The 24,509-nt window shown below is 36.1% G+C and overlaps 1 protein-coding gene across 1 annotated transcript; it reads right to left on the bottom strand.

Moving 5' to 3' along the window:
- Window positions 1–10,342: 10,342 nt before the first annotated feature.
- On the bottom strand, window positions 10,343–24,067 carry LOC105382862 (G-protein coupled receptor dmsr-1-like). Its single transcript, XM_038106421.2, has 6 exons — window positions 23,806–24,067; window positions 20,819–20,977; window positions 16,950–17,086; window positions 13,890–13,992; window positions 11,328–11,896; window positions 10,343–10,645 (listed from the first exon to the last, which is right to left on the bottom strand). Exons 1-6 carry the CDS (start codon window positions 24,016–24,018, stop codon window positions 10,624–10,626), a joined length of 1,203 nt encoding a protein of 400 aa, XP_037962349.2. The 5' UTR covers window positions 24,019–24,067; the 3' UTR covers window positions 10,343–10,623.
- Window positions 24,068–24,509: the final 442 nt, after the last annotated feature.

Genomic DNA, 24,509 nt, shown 5'->3' with positions numbered 1-24,509 from the left:
ACCGTTTTCTGGAATCTTTAAGGGTAATTTAGGGCTCTACTCGAACAAAGTATTAGAAAATGTTTTACGAAAACGGGCTTTAGTGGTCATTCTGAACAACTTTTGTTGTACGAAAGATATAAATGCCACACAATTATATATACATTAATTAAGTACTTCCTCGAAATTTTGGGGTACCTTTCTATTCACTCAGCTATATTTAAATTTCAGTAATAATTATATATATCTGCTATCACCTCTGAGGTACAGTAGGTAATATTATTTCACATTTTGCAACAAACAAAACACTTCGCGTACAATTTACAAAGTTTCTATTAAGATGTAATGTAATGAGACTTGCTTCTTTGAGGTACTCTAGAAACCGTTGCTCTTTTCTTAATTGTTTATGTATATCTTTTATAATATCCACAACACATTTTAAATGCCTGCAAAACTTTATGAACAGATTTTAGGGTACAGTTGCCAAACAGAAAAAAACTAATCTCTTTTATAGATTCGTCCTGTATTCGTCTGTCCGTCTGTAAATTGCTTTCAGCTACATGTCTTTACATCGGAAAACATAAGAACTATGCTGCTGCATATTTTATGAATCGCATTCGGATTTTTGCATAAATAATAATTTAATAAAATATTATTCGGAATTTTTTTCCTTTTAAGGCGACGAAATGCCCGCAGAAAAAGGTGTTACATAAAGAATACAATTAATTATTGTTTTGCTGAGTAGTGTTCACTCTTGAGGCAATCCGCCCGCGGCATTCGTCTCACGCTTACATTGGCTACCAGGACACGTCCCGGGCTAAATTTATTTCAATTTAGCCATCACCACCTTGAATAACTTATTGTTCTTGAAAAAATCGACAGTAGCCGGTGCCATGAACACTTAACCACCAATTCCTTTAAGGGTCATTCTACCAAACATCGATTTTTATGTTCGCGTGAAATAACTCTTAAAATATAATACCTAGACGTTAATAATGTACTATCACAATCAAGCCGGGATCGTGTTCTATGTGTTCTCCATAAAATATAATGAAAATTTTCATTATTTATTGAAAAAACCATATCGACACTATGTGATTTGTCACGTCGTGTCGATTGTTCGCGAGCGTGGTAGCACGGTTTGAGCAGCTATAAAAAAATATTGTGTAGAGATAGGATTATATTTCACATAATAAAATAAATTACAATACTTTTACTTATTCATAGTTAAATATTATATTTTTCCAACAATTAATTAAAAAAATACAGACCATTCTACAACCGTTATAAAAAAATAGTCACAAATGTCGACGTTCATAAATCATGATTTTATGAAGGTAAATATTTTACTCTGTGAACATATTTTTTTATTAATGGCAACTCTAAACCACACCTGTCATTGCCAAGTCTAAAATTTTCGTGGGGAATGAATAGTTTTTTTGTAATTCAAAATTCAATATACGTTCTACACCTGTGTCAAAGTTGCCCTGTCACAAATGAGGAGGCTATAAAAAATAAATGAATCATTCAATTACAATTTTTGTTACTTGACTTAGTGAGTATGAGAGTACTTAGCACATTTTTAAAACATGCACAAGTTTAACATCATATTGAAGCTGATATGGCGTATTTTGTCGATGTTCTCACTAATGTCGATGTCACGCGTGATGAAAAATTGTTCGACAATTGTGATTTTGTTCGACACGAGGTGACAGATGCTTCTAGGACTTTGGTCAAATATCTATTAACTGTGTATTTTTTTTCTATTGCTTATTGCATTCACTAATATAATTGTTTACCGAGATAAATATGTCAAAAAAGTTAACAGATGTATCAAACATGCGATGCAGGCGTTATTATATGTCTTGTCGACACTTGTGATTTTATTTGATCGACACAAGTGACTGTAGCTTGTAGTGTGTTGTGAAATTTCTGTTAATTATACTATATAATGTACCGATCTTTTTACCTAGGTTTAGGGTTTTTACCAAAATAGGGGTAAAGACGAAGTTAAAGCACAAGAAATACACGGTTTAAGTAATAAATATTAAAAATGAGTAAATTAATGCTAGAATAAGAAATTTGACAAAAACAATACAGTAATTATGAAAAATACTTTAAAAAAATAAAGTTTTTAAAAAAAAGAAGGCACCAGGATTAATGCAGATTATTTTAGACCATTAAAGGTTTACGATAATCAAATCAAACTTATTACAAAATGTGCTAAGGAAAAGACAAGGATGAAAAAAGCGATTCTGAGATTATTGATCTAAATAAAAATAAAATATTTGGAATAATAGTCCCAAATAATGTATTATTTTCATTTAATATGATTCCGATGACCTTGATTCATATTTATTTTGTGGTCACCTAATAAAACCTAAATTTCCACCATCAAAAATTTCGACATTTGTGAAGACACTTTTGTCGAAATTTTTAATATATATTTTTAAACTTTTTTCAAAATATAATTTCAATAGACAAAAACATATTATGGTTTATATGTAATGAGAATAATATTATAGAATAAAGTTGAGAACCTTAAATGATTATTTTATGATAAAAAATATGGATTATATCACCCATGTCGACTTCATAGTCACTCGTGTCTATTTAATAAAACAAAAAGTTCATTTTTTTTCCTAAAATAATTCTACTATATCTCTGATTTTTTTATTTAATGTTCCCATCATTATGTAAAAGTTAAAAATCTACTTCAATATGCGTAAAAGTTGATTTTGTTTTTATTTATTTTTTTAATCCGTACGGTAGAATTACCCTTAAAGCTGTTCAAAGATAAACGGCGATTATTATTAATTAAATAAGGTACATTAGCATTTAAATTAACTTACAGGTAAATTAGATTCTTACATACAGAAGGTAGATTACATATATTACTCTAATGAAAGCTTTCATCACTAGTGATTGGTTGAACTATCATCTCGTCATAATAATGTAACCTACGTAGATACCACCACTGTTACTGTGTTTATGTTGCCGTGTCAACCTAACTTGTGTTCTTTATAATAATACTCGTTTTTAGGGTTCCGTAGCCAAAATGGCAAAAACGGAACCCTTATAGTTTCGTCATGTCCGTCTGTCCGTCTGTCCGTCTGTCCGTCTGTCACAGCCGATTTACTCGGAAACTATAAGTACTACAGTGATGAAATTTAATGGGAATATGTGTTGTATGAACCGCTACAAAAATATGACACTAAATAGTAAAAAAAAGAATTGGGGGTGGGGCCCCCCATACATGTAACTGAGGGATGAAATTTTTTTTTTCGATGTACATACCCGTGTGGGGTATCAATGGAAAGGTCTTTTAAAATGATATAAAGTTTTCTAAAAATCATTTTTCTTAAAGTGAACGGTTTTTGAGATATCAGCTCTCAAAGTCGTAAAAAGTATGTCCCCCCCCCTCTATTTTTATAACTACGGGGTATAAAATTCTAAAAAAAATAGAGGTGATGCATGCTAATTAACTCTTTCAACGATTTTTGGTTTGATCAAAGTATCTCTTATAGTTTTTGAGATAGGTTGATTTAACTGTAATTTTGCTGCTACGGAACCCTTTGTGCGCGAGCCCGACTCGCACTTGGCCGGTTTTTTATACTACTACTACGACAATATTGCTACGGCGCTGCGTCGTAATATTGCTACGGGCGCTACGACATCATGCTACGGCGGCGCGTAGTAGTTAGCTAGTGAATTTCTACAGACCTATTTGTGTAAGTTTCACCGTTTTGCTCTAGAGGGCGCTCGTAAGAAAATACAGGGTGTTGCAAAATTGGTATACTAAGCCGAATCCTACATGTGCAGCATGTTATATCTAAGCCCAAAACTGAAATCAGAATTTGGAAATTCGCGAAAAAAAAAAAATTTTTCCATAGTAAAAATTCACGAGACCAACAAAGTTTCTATGGAAAATGAATTATTTTTTTCGCGAATTTTCAAATTCTTATTTCAGTTTCGGGCTTAGATATAACATGCTGCACTTTCGGCTTAGTATACCCTTTTTGCAACACCCTGTATAAGAGCTCTCCGATACGAAACTCCAACTCTAATAATAACTACCTATCTTTTATATTTTTTAATATGCGGTATTATATAATTGTTTATAATACGGTTTATAACAGAGAATAATACCAAATGGTAGGTGTATCCAAATTTCATTTGCTTTCATGTCTTATTGGTTAAACTGAACTCAAGAGTTTAGACACAAAACTGAAGCAATTTAAATTTAAAGCGTTTACGGAAGTTTCCATATATCTTTGGAAGTTTCCATTTGAATCTGGCCACACTTAAGGTAATTTAAAATAGATTAGATACCGCATCAAGCTATAAGTATGTATATCTGTTACAAAAAAATCTTGGATAACTTTCGCATTTGTAAAAAGTAAAAAGGTAAAATTTAAATTTTAAAAAGTTATCTGTTTGCGAAGAAATTATACTTTTTAGTTGTAATCATTTATTCAAGGTTATAATATAAATTAACATTTATTTATATTATATTTCATTTTAATTTAATTTAATTTAATACCATTACTAACATAATTTTTAAGTTCATTGTTACTAACAAAATATGGATCAATCCGAAATAAATGATTTATTATTATTATTATTATTAACTAATGAGGCCTAACCTAATTGTAAATAAAATTATGAAAACTGAACTAAAAGATAAAATTTTACAAATTCAAAGTATTCGCCTCAAACTTAGTCTAACTAGTCAAAGATGCCGCCTCGTATCGTTCCTGGCTCGAAAGTGCCCAACAAGCCAGCCGCATTACCGCGCTGTATCGCCAACGAAATGCGCTGAACCAGGAACGACCAAGAGCGAGCATCAGCACCTTTTTCCTTCAGGCGCTTGCCAAGCTCTCTGATGAAGCATAAAGCCTCTGTTCCCCAGGAACCTGCTGCTTCGACAGCAAAGGGCAAAAAGCTGTAAGAGGCTTTTAAATTAGAGTACTTTAAATGCTTTGCCCCTGCAGCTGTCTCGGCAGCAGCTCCTCCAGCACGAATTGTGTTGCCGAGATGAGCGGCGGCATAGGTACTTACACATGTGGCGACCCAAACCAGACATTGGCCCCTCTTCCAAGGAATTAGTGTGAGGCCATCAAGGCGCTTCACGTCGGTCAAAAAACAAACCAGGAGGTTCAAGGACGCTTTAGTTAGTATTTTTCCCCATTAGAAAACGGGATATTATTTACTATAATATGGAATTAATTTTTTGATATCTATCTATCCCTACCTATCTAATGGGAAGAACCGATTAGTTTAACTATGATCAACAACAATGAAATATGTAGCTACTTACTTACTTACTCATAGCTCCTTTTCTGATACGCTGAAAGCTGAGGAATCTTGTTTATTTTGAATAATAATAAATCTACAGTATAAAATAGATGTCCTTTCAATCCTCAAGACGAACTCACATCATACCTGTCTTGCAAGACCATGTGAACTGTCTAAGGTTTGTTTTTTTTTGCGTAAAGGTCACTTTTGTGCTTGGCACAGGAAAGGAGTAGCATCACGATTGAAAAACCACGATTAGCTCAAACTCTAATGTTGGTTTTTTGCCCTGATCCGGACTAGTGGAAGTGGAGGCTGTACGGAGAAATGGAGAGCGGTGCTAATATGCTATATTTGGTATATGATACCATTATAAAATTTCTAGTCATAAGAGAAACATGATTTAATGTGTTTTATATTAAGACTAGCTGTACCCGCGGGCTTCGCTTCGCTTCATTAAAACGTTTTCCCGTGGGAATTCCGGAATAAAAAGTAGCCTATGTTCTATCCCAGAGTCTAGACCGTATGTATACCAAATTTCATTCAAATCCGTTCAGTAGTTTTGGCGTGAAAGAGTAACAGACAGACAGACAGACAGACAGACAGACACAGTTATGCCCGTTTTCACCAACACATCCTAAACAGTCATATTACTAAAAGTTTCTTAAGCTAAGAGACTTCTTAAATGCACTCCCTACGTAAATTCATTTTCACCAAGCTAAGAGCTCCCTAGCAATCCGTCACCTAAATACTAGTGATGTTTTTTACCGATTCAATTTCATTCATTCATTTTGCTGTCAACATTGGTGTTAGTCAATTGTTTATGCTTTTAAAAGTATAATATTTGTTGACATCGCCTTATTTATTACGTTTTGTTTGTAAATAAAAAAAAGGAAATTGTATTTTATCCTTCCAAAAAAGAAGAAGAAGTATAATTTAATAAAGTGCAGGAAGCAATGGCGGAAAATAGAAAACGCGGACAATTATTTTCTTGAAACTTGAATATTTTGAAGAAATCCACCTTTGCTTTGCTCTGTTCCGCTAGGAAACGGAACTTGAAGAAGAAGTGGCAGAGCGCAATATCATTAGCAACTGAATCATTGGTGGAACAGACTGTTGATGAGTGTAATAAAATAATATGTTTTAATTTAAATTAAATACATATTTTCACCTAAATTACAATGTTATTATTAATCCTGGAACTCAATATTTAAGTACCTAGTAAGGAGGAAAAGGACACTTTCTTTACTTAATCTGGACCTTCGAAAAAAGTTCAAGTATCCAAGATGTTACTCCATATATTTTTTTTGGTAAAATGCTGTCTCTCGACATCTCTCACGTAATTACGTGGTCGAATACACGATCTGTGATTAATTCTATAGCCTCAATATATCTAATTTTGAGTAGCTAGAAGTATATTTGCAAACAAAAAAACTGTCACTTAACTTTAAGAGGCCAAAATTCCACCTCCTAAATTTAGGAAGTCCCTAACGGATTTAAATGACAGTTCGTCAGTGGTGAAAACCATTCTACGCTTAGGAGATCCTTAAAATGAGTTAAAAGTTTCCTAAAATTTAGGATGTCTTGGTGAAAACGGGCATTACTTTCGCATTTATAATATTAGTTAGGATTTGATAAATTCACCTTTGAAGAACGATAACATGTTTATGTACAAATACTTTTACAACTTATTATTTTTGGGTTAGTAACTCAATATACATAGACCAACTTCTATCGTCAAAGCCTTAATCTCTACCAATCACTTTATCAACATCACCAAAGGTTAACTTTTAGAAAATGCTGCTAGCTTTAAGTTCGCCTTTGTACCAATTTGCTTTGTGCAATAAAGAATTTAATTGATACAAGTTCACCTCAGATTATAATTTCATTATCATTATTTTATTATTTGTTGTGATATTACCAATTATGTATAACAATACCTAAAACATAAAAAAGTATTTTGTTTAGTATAAGAGACTCCGATCCCACAGGCAAACTGTATACAAACAGTTTTGTGGGACTCATTGTAAAACTACAACTAATATGTAAGCTTAATAAATAAATAAATAATAATAATAAAAATGATAATAATATTACGTCGTACGCCCCTCGGTACTATAAGCTACATACAAAAATTATATTTGCTAAGCGATTTCCACTGGAGCTTCAAACTTAAAAATATATTTAAACGATGAATAAAAACATGCCTTTGACTTTGTGTAAATAAATAATCTTATTGGTTATTGAAAAAACATCGCTCTGCTCGTCTCATCTCCACGTTGTTGGAGGCTGTATTTGATAGCAAGTCATGATGTCTCAGCAAGAAGTCGAATTTAATCGAGAAAAGGCTAGAGACATTAAGGGACACTTAACGACATTATTATGTGCCGTACCAAGAAAATATATCATTATTTTATATAATTTTATTTTTAAAAAAAACTGCTGCACATGGTGTATTGCAGGTGGATGATTTTTTGTCTATAATCGCCAAACTATGACTATTTTAAAAAAAGAGTGAAGAGAGAGAGAGAGAGAGAGACTTAATTTGTTTTACTGCGTTGCAATCCTAACAATGACCCATCTCACTATGTCAATATTGGAAATGTGCGAGAGCAGGTACTCGTTTGTTAAAAAAACATATATTTTTATAAAACGCGAACACATGCAGTACTTATGTATACTTATAGTGAATGAAACTAAAGTCAGTGAAAAATATACACACACCTACCGGTGCGAGGTAGAACGTGTGGTTTTGGAAACCTACAAGTACTACTGCAAGTAAGAACTAAACAATCTGGAGCATGCTGAAAAACAGCGTCGTGCTGAAACAAGCTTTCAGTCGACATTGCTGAGCATGATGCCATTTGCCAGAACTGAAGTACCTACTTACCTATATTATAATATTGTAACTGTTATGTTAAGTGCCAATTTCTCTATAGTCGGTTAGAGCATAACCAGGGAGTAGTGGTTAGCTTTTGACACATCTGTTATGAATTTAATATGGAGATGACGTTTAATTTATAAATATCCTGTCGGTTAGATAACCGAAAATTGAGAAATTGGCACTAAATCTAGTTACTTATGTCCTTGTTAAAATGTTATGTGTTTAAAAATGTCATTTGTTTTTGGCAATAAATGCTAATTTACTTTTACTTTTTACTTTACAAGTGAAGTCACGGGGGAGGGACAGAGTCACATTGAGTAATGCTATGAGAAACAATAAAAATATTTTATTGATACCATTATAAAATTTCTAGTCACAAGAGAAACATGATTTAATGTGTTTTATATTATGATTTGATAAATTCACCTTTGAAGAACGATAACATGTTTATGTACAAATACTTTTACAACTGATTATTGTAAACACAATTATGTTGATTATAAATGCTTCCACAAACTACATAGTTGGTAAGTAATAGTCTTAATAATACGTACCATGCATCTTTTTCTCGCTCTATTCAATGGACGTATAGAGAGAATGGAGGGTTACTCTACACTGACGAAAAACGAACGAAGGAGAGCTGTCGTAATTTGTCGTGTTTAATTGAATGGAACGAACATTTATATTATTTCATATTCAATATAAATGAACAATAAACAGACAAAAAAACTAGGCAAATGTTGTGGCTCGCGCAGCAGCAGCGTACCGAAACTTTGTTTTCCGTAATATAGAGTCACCCTCCTGTTTTCATATTTTTGCACAAACGGTAAACAACTTGAAATACCGAACAAAATTTCCCCCAGAAACTGATTATACATATGCCAAAAGAAAATTTAACTTTTAAAATAAAAACCCGGGAACGAAATTTTATAAATTGTGTTACAAATCTATTTTAAAACAAAATCAACAATCAACCAGTATATCTTAAGATTAATATTTTTCCGTTGTAATGCCGGAAAAAAAATATCCATCTTTTATAGTTTTTTTATGAAACACACACATACCTGCAATTTACGTTTTTTATATAACATTAACAAAATACTAACATATACAAAATAATAACAGTAACATCTAACCCGACTAAACGTCGTATTTCATTACTGGAAGTACAGTATATTAAGAACATAATAACACGACTTCCTCGAAGACAATCACATGGGAAACAAATAACACATTATATTTCCTGTAGTTGGTGATATTTGCCGACAGGACTTCACAAAGCTCTCAAGTATCAAAGGATTAGTTCGCTTCGGTATGCATATAGCTGAGGAAAGATCAAAGGATTTATGCGTGAAACATGTTCAAAATTCACGACGGGCTTAGCATACTAGGCACGTAATGTTTGGACTATGTGAGAGGTTTCATTCATATTTTAGTAAGTACTTGGTAATATTATTATAGTACGTACAGAGAGCTATAGAGATATGTACGCTACTTACAGTTTGACCCTAAGACTCATGGGTGGAAAATAGATGATTTAGGTAATATTTTATGGGTACATTCAAACAATCTCTATATGTAATGAAAGTATTTGTCATAATATCCCATATCACCCGTCAGTAGATTATGAAATTAAAGTATTCAAGCTGGGGTAACCTACATATTATTATCTCTTTTGCTCATTATGTAGATTATAATAATATATTTATACATGATTTCTACTATAAAAAAGCTCAATAAAGACATTCGTCCACATGTCGGCGTCGTAAGTATCGCATGAGAAGAATATATTTTTCACGGATTTTCAACTATTGTTTAGAATAATAATAATTTGTGGAGTGTGTGAGAAGATGTTCACAGATTCTCATTCGACCCCAAACTAGGCAGAGCCTGTAGATAGATACATATTATAAACATATTACACCCAAAACCCGAGTACAAATATCTGTATTTAAACAAATATCTGTCCCGGCCGGGAATCGAACCCGTGACCTTCGGCATAGCAGTCAGGGTCATTAACCACTAAACCATTCGGTCGTCGAGCCGAATGAGGCTCTTTTTGTTTAATACACTCACGGCCAAAGAAACAGTTCCACTTACAAAACGCAGACACCAAATGGCGTAATATTTTTTTTAAATTCATAGGAAATATTAACAAAATATTACCGTTTTTAGTTGGTAATATCCTGATTCTCTGTTAAATGTACTTCAATGTTGCAGAAGGCGTAATTAAGCTAGCCTTTTCCGTTTAGAATTAATTTGGTGATTTTCTCAGTGGAACCTTTTCATTGCCCGTGAGTGTACATACTTTCACAGTTTAACACGTAGGTATATGATACGCTAGTAACATGAATAAGAACCTTCTTATTACTAAGTATGTAAATTATCATTTAAACAAATCTACTCATGTTTATTTACAGAAAGTGTTGTAGAATTAGATCTTGTTTCTCTTGCATGAGCCGCCCTCACGGTAGGAATGATTTCGCTCTGCAACAAATGAGAATAAAAAAATATACAAAAGGGTAATTACAGGTTATCTAAAAAAACGGTACTTAAAAATATACATACATACATATGCACTCACGACTGTAATCCCCGAAGGTGTAGTCAGAGGTGGCTCACAAGCGAGCCACCCACTTTTCGCAGCACATTTTGTACTCACGTGATAGGTTGCGAAACATATCGCCGTTTTTTGGGATGCATTGTACTTGCACTTAGGATACACATCTAGAGTCTAGATGTGCAGATTTCCTCACGATGTTTTCCATCCCCGTAAGAGCACGTGGTATTATGTAGGTACTTAGACTCCACAATTGAAAGAATTAATTGGTACAGGCCAGGATTTGCATATTTACTACTCCCACGGCCTCTCGATTGAGAGGACGAGGCCTTATCCAATACGCCACCACCGCTCTCAACTTAAAAATATTCGGAAAAGATTTAAAATATTGGTAAGGCCCCGATTGTGCCGTGCGTAGCCAGTAAATGGGCAGTGCTTATTAATTTAATTGCTATTTATTGCGTTTGTACGATAGCAAACTAGGGTATTTTGTATGCCTTTCCTCATTACCACAAAAACATATTATTTTGTCAGATGCATTAGGTGTTTGACATATCTAAACACCGCTGTTGTCTTCTTTATTTAATATAGGTATTTAATTCTACTCACGTGTTCTGTCCGTCGGAGTGCGAGGCGGCGGGGGCGGGCCACGGGCGGCGCCGCGGCCCCACCAGCTGCCCGAACGTCATGCGGAACTGCCGCGACATGCAGCAGTACAGCACGAAGTTTATGGCCCCATTCAGCAGCGCCAGCGCATCCATCAGCTCCCCGAACAAGTCGTAGCAGCGCTTGAAGAAGCACCTGCCAAGCACGCCGCTCATCAGCCCCAGGATCCCTTGCGGCAGCTCCGTAGCCAGAAACAAAAGAAGAACGGCCACCAGCATTTTCGTCGTCCTGTCGGTTCTCTTATCAGCTTTGTACTGTCGCTTCATGTTTTTGACATTGGTCGGGCACGGGTTGTAGACCCGGATCTTCTTCTGGTGCTGGTTGGCGCGGTACACCTCCCGGATGAGCCAGACGCTGATGACGGTGAGGATGCAGCACGGCAGCAGCTTCACGATGACCCCGTGGACCCAGAAGTTGACCTGGTAGAGCTGCCCGTCCACGTTGGAGTCCACGTGGTAGAGCACTGTGAGCCCCGTCGGCTCCAGGACCCACGCTCGGTGGATGTCGAACACCTGCGCAGAAATATACAAAGCTTTAAATAAGAGTTTATACAAAGCCAGTAGGCAGTAATGCTAGCGCCAGTAACTGCTTATAAAAATAGACGGGCGCTCTATTCTCGCCAGCAGTGCTCGTTTAAGTTGAAAAACGGTCTACTCGACACTTACAAACATCAAGCCAGTTCGTATAGCAGCCAGTATCGGCTTCATGTAAAGGTCTAATGTATTATTTAATTAATTAATTCAAAACTTAGAAGTAATGTTTTACACTACAAGACCTAACAAGATCCAATTACAGTATTCTAGAATTCCTACGTAGGTCCTTCCAATTACTTAGTTACTAAGTTTTAGTCATACGTTCTATATTCAGTTTTGCCAAGTTTAAAGTGGGATACATGTCAATATCAGATATCAAAGTAATAAGTTTGTACCAGTTAGTATTTACCTTCTAGCATAAGAAGAATAATCGAAGCTTGAACCTTTTCAGAACAAATACATACTTGTACATTATTAAATTTATCAATACGAAATAGGAAATCCTTTGTACTAAGTACCTACACGATACTATGCTTTGAGACCTTTCTGAAATTGCTATTGATTGCTACCGATTCCATTAAGACAGTAATATCGAATCTGGAAGGTACACTAATTTAATTATAATTAAAGTTATTAGTTAGCAAATGGGTGGCGGGTCCTTTATTTACGTTAAAATCAACTACAGAAATATATTTTTTTACCTATAAGTACCTACCAATCCCGTATCAGAGGACCTAGGTAGGTACTTAGTTTTATAATTTTTAGTTACTTTGGTAGGTAGATCAAAACATAACACAATTTGTATTCCCGTAGCGGCTGCATTGTTGCACTATTCTCTAGTTTAGCCATAATGTAATACAAACGAACACACAGCCCGTAAACAAACTAACACACACTATGTAAACAATCCAAGGACTTGGAGATAATCGTCGCTTGTTTTCTTTGATGGCCGTGTTGTGTTCGGTATCACACGCACGGTATCATTACCGTGCGTGATATGCTTCAAAATATATTCCGGCCACGTGGTGACGGTGACAAACGGTAGTCCAGCTCTGATGGCCTAGCACGGGGCGCAAGACACGCACGTCAAGACGAGACAAGTTTTCCGTCGTACACGTCAGTGAGCGCGATGCAAAACTTTTGTCAGGTCTTGATATGCATGTATTGCGATCCGTGCTAGGCCTTCCGGCGTTTATTTTCTTCTTGGTAGCGTGTCGAGACAAACAAACAAAGTTGCTAAATAACACATTCCTAGAATTGCCAAAATATACGTAAGTAGCTACAATAATTGACTTTGACTAGACTTTAGCTTTAAGTCCATATTGTTATTACTTCAACATAATGGGAAACCTATTATCCTTCTCAGTAATTTTCGTACTATCTACAAACAAAAATACTTTAATTCATTTCTGAACACGAGTGGGCGTATGCCAGTTTCGTTATAAGTTGATTTTTCCGATAAAACTTATTACTGATGACTGACTGTAGACAGTTATACAGTAGCAAAATGTATTCCTCTGATAAATATATCTGACGTTTGAAAAATTTGAAAGCCCTCTGATCTGAACCGAGAGGAAAACATTCAAAATAACATTAATAGGTCAGAAACCTCAGTAATTCGAAAAAATATAAATCGATCTTTTAGTGGGCTCTTCAAAGTCTTCTTGTCTTCGTGCTATATTGTTCTAACTATAGCTCTTATTGTTCAATACGAGTTTTATTTTACTCTAAAAGATCACGAAACAATGTTTTTTTGTTCTGGCTCTGTATTCATTTCATGTAAGTAAATCGACATTTATCACTTTGTAAGAAAGAGCCTTGCGGCCGCTACACGCGTTCATTATCGTCGTCGATAAACTCGTATACTTAATACGCGTTCCACCAATCAAGCGCCTTATTTATGGCAAATCGCGTTATAATGCCGTTTATCTACGTCGATAACGAGCCCGTGTAGCAGCTGCAGTTTCCTCACCATGTATGTCGGGATGCACAGCACGGGCGGCAGCAGGAAGCTGCTCACGATGGCGAGACTGCAGCGCCGCTCCGTGCACAGGATGTGGTTCCTGTCCGAGTACCTGGAACATTACATATTGCTAGTTGTTATAACTGATGTGAGGTGATAAGAGATACAACCGATAACGTTTGGCTCGTGTAATCGACTGAGGTTCCGCCGCCAGAGGGACGCAGCCGCTCTGTCTTACTTATCATACTACCTACTTATAGATACAACACTAGTGAGTTATAATTACCCGACTACGGCGAAGGTTATGATTTTAAATTTTTAATAAATGTGAAAGATACTAGCAGTTTGAATAACCGACAAGGAGTAGACCGCATGAAAGGAGCTTTCCCGAATGACGAATCAACTGTACTATACAGGGTGTTGCAAAAATTGTAGAAACTTTTATAGTCACGTGCTGATTTACTATAGAGTTTTTTTCGCGAATTTTGACATCCTGATTTTAATGTCGGGTTTAGATAAAACATGCTGAAAATGTAGGTAGGTTTCGACTTAGTATACCCCATTTTGCAAGAGCCTGTATACACCCGGCGCAATCTGGGCACTCTGTTGTAAATCTCATTTTCTCTATTAATAATAAAACTTATGAAAAGAGGATGGGCAAAAATATATGGGAGCTGGGACCACCCTCCAATAGCAATAAGACTAGCATCGTTGGATAGGTCTTGTCAATAGGAATAACTTTTGCTTTGACAGCTTTGTTGTCACAGTTGTCCGTTCAGAGATATATGACTTATAAGTTCCGATACTCGTCAGTTCATCTTACTGCTATTGGAGGATGGACCACCCTCCAATAGCAGTAAGACTAACGTCGTTGGATAGGTCTTGTCAATAGAAATAACTTTTGCTTTGACAGCTTTGTTGTCACAGTTGTCCGTTCAGAGATATTTGACATATAAGTTCCAATACTGGTAAGTTCATCTTACTGCTATTGGAGGGTGGTCCAGCCTCCAATAGCAGTAAGACTAACGTCGTTGGATAGGTCTTGTCAATAGGAATAACTTTTGCTATGACAGCTTTGTTGTCACAGTTGTCCGTTCAGAGATATTTGACTTATAAGTTCCGATACTCGTCAGATCATCTTACTGCTATTGGAGGCTGGACCACCCTCCAATAGCATTAAGACTAACATCGTTGGATAAGTCTTGTCAATAGGAATAACTTTTGCTATGACAGCTTTGTTGTCACAGTTGTCCGTTCAGAGATATTTGACTTATAAGTTCCGATACTCGTCAGTTCATCTTACTGCTATTGGAGGCTGGACCACCCTTCAATAGCAGTAAGACTAATGTCGTTGGATAGGTCTTGTCAATAGGAATAACTTTTGCTTTGACAGCTTTGTTGTCACAGTTGTCCGTTCGGAGATATTTGACTTATAAGTTCCGATACTCGTCAGTTCATCTTACTGCTATTGGAGGATGGACCACCCTCCAATAGCAGTAAGACTAACGTCGTTGGATAGGTCTTGTCAATAGAAATAACTTTTGCTTTGACAGCTTTGTTGTCACAGTTGTCCGTTCAGAGATATTTGACTTATAAGTTCCAATACTGGTAAGTTCATCTTACTGCTATTGGAGGGTGGTCCAGCCTCCAATAGCAGTAAGACTAACGTCGTTGGATAGGTCTTGTCAATAGGAATAACTTTTGCTATGACAGCTTTGTTGTCACAGTTGTCCGTTCAGAGATATTTGACTTATAAGTTCCGATACTCGTCAGATCATCTTACTGTTATTGGAGGCTGGACCACCCTCCAATAGCATTAAGACTAACATCGTTGGATAAGTCTTGTCAATAGGAATAACTTTTGCTATGACAGCTTTGTTGTCACAGTTGTCCGTTCAGAGATATTTGACTTATAAGTTCCGATACTCGTCAGTTCATCTTACTGCTATTGGAGGCTGGACCACCCTTCAATAGCAGTAAGACTAATGTCGTTGGATAGGTCTTGTCAATAGGAATAACTTTTGCTTTGACAGCTTTGTTGTCACAGTTGTCCGTTCGGAGATATTTGACTTATAAGTTCCGATACTCGTCAGTTCATCTTACTGCTATTGGAGGCTGGACCACCCTCCAATAGCAGTAAGACTAATGTCGTTGGATAGGTCTTGTCAATAGGAATAACTTTTGCTATGACAGCTTTGTTGTCACAGTTGTCCGTTCAGAGATATTTGACTTATAAGTTCCGATACTCGTCAGTTCATCTTACTGCTATTGGAGGCTGGACCACCCTCCAATAGCATTAAGACTAACATCGTTGGATAGGTCTTGTCAATAGGAATAACTTTTGCTATGACAGCTTTGTTGTCACAGTTGTCCGTTCAGAGATATATGACATATAAGTTCCGATAGGATAAAATGTAGTTTTATAATTAAGACAAGACCTATCTAACGATGTTAGTCTTAATGCTATTGGAGGGTGGTCCAGCCTCCAATAGCAGTAAGATGATCTGACGAGTATCGGAACTTATAAGTCAAATATCTCTGAACGGACAACTGTGACAACAAAGCTGTCATAGCAAAAGTTATTCCTATTGACAAGACCTATCCAACGACATTAGTCTTACTGCTATTGGAGGGTGGTCCAGTCTCCAATAGCAGTAAGATGAACTGACGAGTATCGGAACTTATAAGTCAAATATCTCTGAACGGACAACTGTGACAACAAAGCTGTCATAGCAAAAGTTATTCCTATTGACAAGACCTATCCAACGATGTTAGTCTTAATGCTATTGGAGGGTGGTCCCAATCTGCCCATTGTCATTTCAGCAACTTTCCCCAAGAAACATACCCATATAGAAATGAACTTTTGTTTCGATCTCCCATACAAAATCCCACAGTAGCTATCTAACTTTGTATGGGAAATCCAAAAAAAAAGTTTAATTCCCAGGGTATGTTTCTTGGGGAAATTGGTTCAGTTTGCCCAGTAGATCACGTGGTTTTAGTTTTCGGGAGCATGTCATTTACACCCTGTATATTTTTTTGCCTTCAGAATCGCTACCATCACCAACTTACTTGATCGCCAGATATCGCCAAATAGCCAACGAGAGAGTGAGACAGATGGAGGCGGTGTGGAAGATCTGCGCGAAGTGCATGTGGAACAGCAGGTACGCGGCCCAGCGGTACGGCATCTCACTCGCACCTGGCAGGATCTGCCGTAAGAGAGAAGTAAGTGGAAGCAAATAGTCGGTAACAGGGAATAAAAGACAAGTTTTACTTCTATCCATAGGACACGTTAGATTATTGTTCAATGTTTTGTTAGTAGTTAGTACATAATAAGGAGCTTTTTTTAATTGAATTGCTTCAATGATATATGCTAGTATGATTGCAATAAAAACTAAAAAATAATATTTTTTGAAAATAAACAGCGTCTACGGCGCGGCGTAGCCGTTCGTAGCTGCTACGCCGCGCCGTAGCACATTTCGTAGCCGCTACGAGTCGTAGCAGCGAAGATGACAAAAGGGAATATGCGTAATTTTTTTTTATACTTTTATTGGATAGTTTTACATCACTTTATTATAGTAAAAAAAATTCAACGCCAAAATAAGTAATTTAAGGTATTTTAAAGAAAGTTAAAAAATTACAACCATCACGACCACTTTGAAATTCCCGTCAGGATGGCGGGCTGGTGTGACGTCATAATCGTTTAATTTCACGGCTCCGAATAATGAGTCCCGTCAGTCGGCATAGATTTTTTACCTAATCAAGTAATCACAGAGTACTTTTGTATTTTCAACAAACCAATGTTGTCATGGTAACAAACGAAAAAGGAAGTGTATAAAGTGTGATCAGTGGCTGTTTTGTAATGGTAATAAAGTGTGACCAGTGGCTGTTTTGTAATGGGAGCTCGTAAATAGCTGCTAGTAGCTCTTTTGAAATGGGAGCGCGCAAACCAGAGGACCTTTGTACACAATATTACGCTATTATGGCAATATGAATATAAAGTAATATTTGTATTTACATCGTATGCATAAGGACTAGGGCATGCAATACCGCAATACCGGTATTCGTAATACCGGGATCCCGTACAAAATTCCCGCTTTTTTCAATACCGGTATTGAAAGTTAATACCGGTATTGAAGTAATACCGGAATCGGACTTTTTTAGGCTATAAATAAAGCGATTAAGATTTAGTTAGCCTTGTGTGTGTATATACTGTGAAAGCGCACTTGTTCCCAACCGTTTAATGCAGTTTTCGGCTGCTAGAAATCTACTGTTGACCATGCGTAAACCGGCACCGGATGTAAAAAAATAGTTTATTCTAAAATTTAAACTCTAAAACTGATTTCTCGTAAAAATCTACAACAAAATACAGAATATGATTGCATTTTCTTGTTTTATTTTGATGTATACGACCTTTAAACACAGTATATGCCATTTATTACAAGGAAGTCTAATACCGGTATTAATACCGGGATCCCGGTATTGAGTTGTAATACCGGAACTCAATACCGGTATTGAAAATTGTTCCGGTATTGCATGCCCTAATAAGGACTAATTTACATGAGATCAATTTGTCAGTTTACTTTGTTATAGCGAAGCGTGCAAACTTGAGATTGTTGAGATGGACTATTTGTTATCAAATTACCCACATTTACTCATTGACTTGATTTTGTGCGATATCTATGATAGCGAAATATTTGATTCAATTTATGATGTTTTTGTTTTTAATTAAACTATTGTAAAAGAAAGTAGGTGCTTAGTTACGTGGTTGAACCTAATGTAATTGTATCCAAAACACCAGAGTCAAGTAATATATATAAGTATACCTAACTTCTATCGTACAGGTATTTACGAGTCTATTGTTTTCTTTTGTTTTTTATTGATTTAAATGATTTGTTAACTAGCGAACTTTTCTGAGGGGGGAGCGTCGGAAATCATAATACAGGGTCCACCTAGTGTGATTTTCGACGTGAACCATAATAATAACTTAAATATATTTAACAAAACATGTCATTGTGAATCTAGATGATTATTATTTTTACTTACTGAAGTCTGTTACCCAATAAATTTCTTATTCTTATTCTTATTCTTATTGTATGTAAGTACTTACTGTAACTTTGGTTCTCAGTAAGAGAGACTAGGGTTAGTGGGTCATTCTATTGTATTATCTGTGGGGGTGTAAGAACCTGCACCTGGCTCTCTTGAATGGAACCATTGTGCATATCTCAAAGGTCTAAACCCCCTTATCTAAACTATCGAATAAGAGTATAAAAATATATGCATATTCCCTAATATTTGGGCACACGGCTCTCGACTTTTCAATAGTATTTGCTGTCCTTTTCCGCAGCTGGCCACAGTTTACTCGTTCATACTGCGTAATAAATTTAATGTGTCCAGTTCTTCTGATTACGAGAATTCTTCCATAACTTAATTTAGAAAAAAATAACAACTTTTGAAATATATGTACTAACGACTGCCATTATAACCTAAAAGTAGAAAGAGCAACTTGTGTCATGTTCATGTCATAATACTTACAATACAAATTTAATTTTATTGTGTTGCAATATGAAGCATATTTGAGTGGCTCGTTGACTAGCGAATGGCTGTTTACGCCTCATTACAATAGAACAACTAGTGGCAGCCCATACACTACCAACAAAAAATATAAAAAGTCCTAAACTTTGCAAACAAACAAGCATATCAAACAAGAAGTTGAGAGGTTATAGGAGGCTAGGATCTACTCGTATTGGAAGAATTTTTATGTGATCCATCGTATCTGATCACAACGAGCATCACAAATCCTCGGTGACATTAACATTTCTTTGTTTACACTTGACATTTATTTAACTATACGCAAACGCAAAGAAGTTATTATTCTGAGATTGATATATAAAGAATTATGACGTCACATCCGCCCTAAGAAAATGGGTGACGTTTCTCGGAAGTTAGAATTTACCGAAGTTTTTTTGTACTTTTCAACTTCATTTACTTGCTCAAAAATAAATTATAATCAAAAATAATGATGGAGTCGTAGTTATGAAACAACAAAGTTTATTATAAATAATATTTGACCTTTATTTGAACCACTTGCATATTCCCTAATGATGCATCAATGGCGATGTCACTTTTTTTCGTAGATTATCCTAGTAATATGGGCCAGGTCTATTGCCTTATTACGAAAGTATCTCACTTTATACAAATATTTGCACCATTAGGAATCGAACCCTGCAGGCACGACATAAAGTATACAAACTACTGCGCTAAATGAAGTTTATTTTATATTGAAAGTTCTATTTCAGTACCTAGGTATGTTTGTTTTGACTAGAAGATGATTTGATTCTGAGAACGACGACTTCTGCAAACGAACTTTAGGTACTAAACTTAGCGTGAAAATTAAACGAATTATATTTTACAATTAGTCGACAAGATTTATGTTAATACTCAAATAAATAATCTCCGAGAGTTCACAAAACAGAATCTTGAAATAAAACATAAAACAGATGGAAGTAACAGATTACAAATTATCATTATTCACGCTTTTCGGACTTCATAAACTTATTTATTTGACAGTTAAACTCTGGGTAAATTACCGCGAGCATTATATCTACTCAGATAAATATCAGATTTATGTACTTCCTTTTATAGCACTCTGTGTGTGTATTTTTTTGAGAGCTGAATTATTTGATTGTATTCTTGCCGAGTTAAAGGCACTATTCTGTTACTCACGATTTTACAAAAGTTAAAACATAAAAAATATGGTTATTATAAGAGAGTGGAAGCGATACCAAAGTGAAGCGCACGCTTACAAAATAAATACACTCACGATAAATGAAAAAGTGACAGTGACAATAGCACTTTAGTGAACTTTTTCATTGCTCATGGTTGCTGAATATTATTATCGTTGCAGACCTTAGACAAGTATATCTCTGTTGCAGACTCACCAGATACCGGTAGACGACGAAGGGCACGTACTCCAGCATCACGAAGACGTCGGCCACGGCCAGCCACTTCAGCAGGCGGTTGATGGGCGCCGCCGCCAGCTCGCGCCGCGTCAGCACCGCCACGTTCAGCAGGTTGGCCAGGATGCCCACCGTGCACACCTGCCAGCAAATAACCTCATCACCAACAGTCCAACTACTACCAACTATACTCTAGTTCTATATCAGCGCTGCAATGTTCAGCAGGTTGGCCAGGATGCCCACCGTACACACCTGCAAGCGATAAAAGTCATCTCCACCGTTATATTATATAGCTTGGGGCGCCACTCTTTGAATCGATGAAGGACCGAACAAGAATTATCGCACAATCGGCTAAGCGACACAACTACAACAAGTGGCTAAGGCTGCAGTTTTGTTTTTCCGAAGCTTTGGAGCGCTACATAGGGCCCTATTGATTGCGTGTAAAATTTTGTCAGTTCGTTCGTAGAGAATTTAGTAATCTATTCCCCCGGAGTGACTGCTATCAGGGTCAGTTTTTTTTTTGCCCCGGACTGTACAAATGAATGGCATCGCATTAGACTTGGACATATCATCGACATCGTTATCTAATGCGAACAAAAGAACATCGTATTAAAAAAAACATTAATTTTTGTTTTATAAAAAAAATTGTAAAAGAACTGTAAAATTATGGTTTTTCAAAATTCCCAAACAATATTACGCATATTTTCAATTCCATTCCATCAGCATTCCACTCTTACCGGCAAATTATAGTTTGACTATCAAAAGTGTTGAAATGTGGCCACTTGGCAAGCGGAGTTGAGCTCGATGTGAACGGCCAGGGAAGTGTTTTATCATGTAAGCATTTAATTTTGTAGTGGAAGGGACCATGTCCGGCTTAGGAGGGGTGCCCCAGGGGGGTTACTGTATACTGACGAAAAACGTACGAACGGGAGCTATCGTGCAATCAGCACGTTTATTACAACGGGATAGAGTCGTGACTCGCGCTGCACCGCTCCGAAACTTCGGTTTTTGTCATATAGAGTGGCCCCCCAAGAGTGAGCTTCACAAGAAACGAACGAGAGCTGCGATGCAATCGGTACGCTATGTGCAACGAGATAGAGTCGTGTTTAGCGCAGCAACGCTCCGAAACTTCGTAGTTCGTAAGCAAGAGTGCATGTGATTCGTTCTTTCTAAGAAGTATATTAGTATCAGATCGCTGCGACTACATACTTTCTCTGGGCTACGTTTTTAATATATTCAGCATCGTGTTTTGAAGATTCATTGTTAGTTTCAGTAAGCTCAACAGGTCTTTTTGAATAAAAATTGGCTTTACTTTCTATTAACTTTAAAAACAAAAATTATGACAACCAATAAGTGCCTAAAACATAAACCTAAAAACATTATAAATACCAAAGTTTGTATAAATGTTTGTAACCCTTTTATGAAAAAATATCGAACGAAAACGAAATGTGTTAAGTATGTAGATATCTGATCGGATTAACACATAAGCTTATTTTTACTTCCACACCAACACGTTAAACACGTGCAGTATTAATTTATAAAATGGAAATGTGGATTTATCCTCATACGCAGACGAGACTGGCTCGCAAGATGGCTCCCGAGTAATTAAAGTGCTAATGCATCGTCGGTCGGTTAGCCGACTTGTTGTGACATTTCACGATACAATATAGTTTAGTTTAGTTTAAACCGCTACACATTATTATGAAACTTCGTAGTAATATTAATAAATTTATTCTTCAATTCTTATCATTTTCATGTATCATTCGCTCTATCTACGATTTGATAATCAAACGTAGTCATCTTAACAGCCTGTATAAGTAGACGAACGAACTGATTTCAAAAACATCTAGGATACGAAATTAAAATTAGGTAGGCTCCACCAAAATAATTATATGCCTATACTTAAGTAAGTATGTAGTTTCCCACAACAGTTATTGAGACATCAAATTAATTAACCATTCTTAAAAGTAAGAAGTAATAAAAAGTGTATGCACTCTCTGCTGCCAACGGGCTGTAGTGATTTTAGAACGACAAAATCTGATAAAATACACATTGAAAATAACGATTTAAGTACTATCGTTTCTTGATAAGGTTGATAACGTGCCATCCATATCAGTGATGACAATTTGATGGGTACTTATAAAGTACCTATACCTACCTAGAGACAAACGGTTAAATTAACGCAGAAATACATATTATACTAACACAATCATATTATATGCAAGTGGAACTTCTTCATTGCTCGAGGGTGTATTAGCAATTAGTTTATGTCACTTAAGTACATGGAAATATGCACTATCTTCAATATTTAAAAAAACTTCCTCTCCAAGTGGCATCGCAGAGGCATCAGTCTGTATAACTGTTTAAAATGTATATCTACCTAGCTTAAATTTATATAATTCGTAGAAACAATATTTATCTTTTCCTCGAAATTCCAGGATGAAACAAATTAAATTATGTTAATTACTGATACAATGTTATTGAAAAGTTAATCTTAGAATGTCTCGATTTTCAATATTTAGTTACTATTGAAATTTCTTGGAATAAATTATTCCGTCGAGAACAGAAATTAGAATACGTTTTGTTAAAGTATAGATATAACTACTTATAGCATATCTATAATTGTAATTTTCTTTATAAGAATCGACGATTCGGTGTCCTTTTTACTGAAAAAATATAATATCTGGGATTTGAACCCGAGACATCAGCACTGGATCCTCTGACCTTTGTAGACAGATATTTTACAAAATAAATACATATTAAGTAGTCTTCGAAAGTAAAAAATAACCACAGGGGATCAAGTCAAATTGAACACTGAATAAAAAAACGGCCATAACTTAAACACCGTTCAAGCGAAACTAAATAATGCTCAACTGTGTCACATAAATTAAAAGAAACTCTCGAGAAAATAATAAAATATCCCGCAAAGTCGCATAAATTTACGTTAAGTAAATGTTATAGGTACTTACTATAATACTGATATACCCATGGATGCTGTTGTATGCAAGTATGACATCCCTGAAGCTTCCTTCACAATAGTTGCAACTCGCCTCCGCCGTCCTAGTCAAGTTGAAAGAATTCCTCAACCCATCTACCAGTGCTGTCCAGTCGAGTGGCTTGTGACTTGCACTGCGATTGTGAGTCTTGATTGTGGTGAAGTTTGGCACATTTTCCGTTGTCATCTTGGCGTTTACTGTGTGATCTTTATTAGGGTGTACGTAGCACACTTCATATTTTATTTATCTGTAACAACATAATTAGTAATTAGACATATTTTAGATGTAACTCCAAGAGGTCATTATAGTCAGAGAAAACTAAACAAGTATACTGTGTTACAGTTTGCAAAAACGAAGATATATACGGGGGCTGTCATGCGATCGGTAGCAGAACACATATCAACTCGGAAAGGGATCGTAACCAAATCAACTCGAGCCGTTCAGTATTCTTTGTATGAGACTTCCTACTGCAACGCACACTACCTAATCGGAATCGTAACGTAAACGCCTCGCCTCGGCTCAAGCTCGGGTGAAAGGCGGTAAGGTGACGATCCGTTTACTTAACGTTTATGTGTGCTGTGACCTTAACACAACGAGGTAGAGTCGTGGTGAGCACAGCGCTGTGAAGCTGGAGAAAAAGTTCTTCTGTGCTAACCTCGACTCTATCCCGTTACATT

The sequence above is a fragment of the Plutella xylostella genome, chromosome 19 (assembly GCF_932276165.1).
Source record: "Plutella xylostella chromosome 19, ilPluXylo3.1, whole genome shotgun sequence".
In the NCBI taxonomy this organism is placed as follows: domain Eukaryota; kingdom Metazoa; phylum Arthropoda; class Insecta; order Lepidoptera; family Plutellidae; genus Plutella; species Plutella xylostella.
This window is presented reverse-complemented; position numbering and strand designations above follow the sequence as displayed.

What these genes read in the sequence shown, in the direction of transcription:
- LOC105382862 (XM_038106421.2), bottom strand. Translation starts at nt 24,018, where the DNA reads ATGACAACGGAAAATGTGCCAAACTTCACCACAATCAAGACTCACAAT. An exon ending in ATGGGTATATCAGTATTATA is followed by an intron (nt 20,978 to 23,805) that starts GTAAGTACCTAT and finishes ATTTGCTGGCAG; the next exon opens with GTGTGCACGGTGGGCATCCT. An exon ending in TCGTCGTCTACCGGTATCTG is followed by an intron (nt 17,087 to 20,818) that starts GTGAGTCTGCAA and finishes CTCTTACGGCAG; the next exon opens with ATCCTGCCAGGTGCGAGTGA.